Source organism: Buceros rhinoceros, unplaced genomic scaffold (genome assembly GCF_000710305.1).
Source record: "Buceros rhinoceros silvestris isolate BGI_N320 unplaced genomic scaffold, ASM71030v1 scaffold12066, whole genome shotgun sequence".
Lineage (NCBI taxonomy): Eukaryota > Metazoa > Chordata > Aves > Bucerotiformes > Bucerotidae > Buceros > Buceros rhinoceros.
The window spans coordinates 17695-21847 of NW_010415851.1; the positions used below are offsets into that span (position 1 = coordinate 17695).

At 41.5% G+C, this 4153-nt stretch overlaps 1 protein-coding gene across 1 annotated transcript in view; it reads right to left on the minus strand.

Annotated features, from left to right (window-relative positions):
- OTOA (otoancorin) overlaps positions 1-4153 on the minus strand; it is a 35194-nt gene that overhangs the window by 10175 nt on the left and 20866 nt on the right. The window contains exon 22 of the mRNA XM_010137566.1: positions 852-1039. Coding sequence (XP_010135868.1) covers positions 852-1039 — 188 coding nt within the window. The remainder of the gene's footprint in view (positions 1-851; positions 1040-4153) is intronic.

Sequence of the window (4153 nt, forward strand, 5' to 3'; positions counted from 1 at the left end):
TGCTGAACTGCACCCAGCACAGCACTCTGCCCAGAGTACTCTGGCACAGATCCTGCGCTGCAGCGCCAGACAGGGAGATGTTTTAGTCCAGGCCCTCCCCACTGCTGCTGCAGCATGGACATCACATACGGGCTGAGCCCAGGGCAGAGACCTCTCTGAGGAGCTCCAGAGGGGCTGCATTGCTGCACTCTGAAAGAAAGAGGTGCCAGCAGTGCTGCAGGAGAGGCGATGAAAGCTGAGACTACAGCCCTGTTCCTCTCCATGAATCTACAGCCTGGCAAAGACAGAGGTCTTCTCTCTGCTGTGTTTCTGTAACTTGCACTTACCAGTAAAATCCTAGTAAAGCCAGACTAAGTGCGTGTAGTTTTTTTCTCCCTAAAATTTCCCACTGAATGACTTTGCCCCTGCCTGGGACAAGAAGGTGGGAGAATGAGCTTTAAACAGCTAGTAAGTCTCTTTTGGTCAGTTTGGTTTTACACCACTGTAAACTCTACTTAGCACTGACGTAGACAGTGTAACTCTGAGCTCAATTCCCATCAGACCAATCACAGACTATAGCACTGCTTACTGATTTCTCATTTATGAAAGAAAAGTGAGAAGCAAGCAACACTACCAATTCAAAAGTGAAAGCACTTAAGTTTTTTAGCTGCCAGTAGCTCAGAACTACTTGCCTGTTGACGCTAAAGCAAGGGCAATAGTCTACCACCATGTCACATTATTTTTCCAATAAATAATAGATATTCCTGCAGCAGTAGTGACATTACCATAGCATAGTTATTTTAGAACTGCATAGTTTAATAACAGCAAAACAAATTACGGATTTAATCGTCTTTCACAGACAGGATAGTTACCTGCTTGGCTTTTTCCTTCAAGGCTATGAGCTGGGAGCTGTTAAAACCTGAGACAGTCCCAAGAAGTTCCACATTTTTGTCAAAAGTCACTGTGTCCATGCATTTCAGTTCCTCAACTGACCAAAAGACATTTGCTTCTGCTAATTTAATAATTTTGTCTGAAGAAGGAGCTCTGGTTTCCAGGCAATCTGGAAAAAAATTCAAATAGCAAGAGTTTTCTTCAAGGAAACTAAAAAAAGAAATATAAAGCAATACAGAGATTTAAGAAGGTGACGGACTATGAATTAGCTGCAGCTGATGTGATATTAATAAATTAAATTATCTTACAATGAAATAATTTCTTTAAGTATTTACTTCTTTACAGTCCTGGATATAAAACCAGAATTTTCCTAACTTGCAAGGAATGTTATATTCTTTGTCCTCAAAAGGCGGTGCATGCTGGAAAAGAAAACAGGAGCAGACATGTATTTCGGAACACTTACAATACAGGATGCCACCATCAAACTAAAATCTGGATGTGCGCAATAAGAGTAACCACTATCTTGCAAGTTCCTTTCAAGTCTAATTCCCTAAAGGCATCAAAACCCAGGCAAGGGCTTATTCTGAGGTAAACCCACTGTATGCTGGGAGCCTTCCTTGAGTAAGAATGAAATGCAAATCTTTGGCATGACCTTGGTGGAAGTCTCCACATAGCTAAGTCATTGCTCACAAATAAGGCTGCAGCCGAATAAACTTCACGTTCAGTCAGCAGTTGTGAATCCAGCTCAACAGGAAAGTAATAGATGCGAGAGGTTCTTTTACTCTGAAATGCCCTGACAAAGATGTATGTCCTGTAAGACTTGCCTGACATTTAAACAAGGTGAAGCGAGAAGCTGGACGTGTCAGAGGAGCATGGTGCTTGTTCTTTTTGTCAAGCATGTTGTTAAAATGTCACCATCTAGAGAGGGCTGTTCACTCACAGCAGAACTGTTTGGACAGACAAACTCCATTAAAAAATCGTCTTTATGGTCAGGTTCTGGCTCTCTGCATGATGAAATGAGACAGTTTCCATTGTGTGTTTTAACAAATCCCGGTCTTTGTTGGCGTAATCTATCTCTAATATTGATGGAAAGCAGAAATTAGAATCCTAATGTGGTTGCTTCCTGCTCTCTCTCCTGTCACTAATTTAGAAATACCCTGTTAAACAATTATCTACACCAAATAATCCCTACATGTCTTCAGATACGGTCATTACCAGTAAAAAGCAAGAATTTAACAGATGCTGTGCCTGAGCTAAGCTCCCCCAGATAAATAAATTAAAGCGAGGATGTACAAAGTAGATTTGTACTTTGAAAGGAGGCAGAGGAGGGATTTATTTGCATCAAAGGAAGCTGCAGTAGTGGGTAGAACACTGAAAAAACTGAATCTGTTGAGCAAACGAAAACGTTCAGCTTCCACTGTACCAGCTGATGTTCTGCTCTCCCTTTTCACCGCCCTCTTGTGAAGCTGCATTGTTTCACTTTCCCCTGTTGCAAAAGGTCAGCTTTTATCATGTGAATACTACCCATCCAGACACAATGCAGCTCCCTTCCCCAAGTCATGAAAACCTAATATTTTGTGTCTTGGAAAAAATGTTGATTCTATTATTTGTAACACACCAGATACATTGGTGCGACCACAGAGGGAAATACGAGTTAGGCTCCTGACTTTGCTTCCCGTAACTGATGCCACTTCACTCTTCCTTTTGCTATATAACCACATTTGGGCTGAAGAATAATATATTATGTATATATAATGTTTTATAACATCTCAGTGCTTGAGGTAAGCAGCTTGAATTCTTTTTCCAGCACTACCACTGCTTTCTGGTAGCATCTTGGACATGCGATTCCCGAGTTTGCCACATGCTCCATCTTGCCTTAAGCACCACCTTTGTTTTTATCTTGACGTAGACATAGGTATAAGAACTCTGTCACTGGTAATTGTTACTGTTATTAATATTAGCCCACAACTAGGCTGTGGGAAATGTAAAAACTTCATTCCTTATTGAAACCACCTTGTGAGTTGTGTGGAGTTGATAAGATGATGTTCGGTAACAGAACTTGAATACCACACTTGGACTGCAGAAGTATTTCTTAGACTAGCACAAAAAATCCTTCAATTCAGACTCCCCCTCAGCTGAGCTCATGCACCTCAAGGTGAAGAACGAAAAGCCTCCATAGCCTTGGAGCCGTTATCCTTTGACAAAGATCATTAACCTCACTGGCAGGTTCGTAATGCTTTTGCAGACGAGACAGCTCTGCAGCTGCGCTGGACACGAGTTAGTCTGATCAGAGAAGTCTTTGGGATTCGCATCGTTGTGGGCCAGAGGCAGAGCAAAGCGCATGTAAGAACACACGCACACTGAAATACCTGATGCTGAACCTTTAGTCCTCTGGCTCATGTCTAAAGAAATCTGATTTATGATCTGATGGTTTACTTGATCAAGGAAGAGTGAGTTTCGTGCATCCAGACGGACTAGTACTCTGCTATTCCACCAGCTCAATTCTGCTTTTTTAGAGCACGATAACTGTGTGATGACTCCTCTGATCAACAGAGGTCACGGTTCTTTTCAGGCTATGCAAAAATACAGCTCTGTAGAACATGCTCTCGTTCTTCCTGTATAAGAATACAGCATTATCAGGAGAAAATTTATTTCCAGATCACACAGTCATCATTCGGAGCTGCTGTTACACAAGCAGATGGATTTCCATGGTGGCTCAGGGCTTGCTGAGAGCATGGACCAGTATTCTGCTGGGCAGACAACCAAGGGGGAGATTTTCAAAGACAAAAAGGCAGACAGTACCCAACATCTTGAAATTGCTGGGGTCTAAATTCCCATTAGTGCTTTTCAAAAGTACCCCACCACAGCAGGGTTGTTTTCCATGGCACAGGGTGGCATAGCTTGGAAATTCTGCCTGGGTGAACTTCAAGTAAGAGAAAGAATACAGCTATTGCAATAACAGAATGTAGTCAAAGCATGTACCTTATATAGATAAAATGATCCACTTGTTACCAGAGATTCTAACAGATTAGTTTGGCTGCTAACTAAAATACCTTTCGGATTATAAAAAACTTTGTCCAATTGGACAGACAAAACACAGTGCGACCAAAGTCAGATTTAAGAACAGCCGAGTCAACATATGCTCACGTCTGGCAAAGGATTAACTATGTGCAATCTTTTGGCACAACAGTAACTTGTCACCTTCACAGGTTTTTAATTCAAGGATTTTCACTTAGATTACAAAGGAAAATAAAAATACACAAAAAAAGTAAAAATACCACAC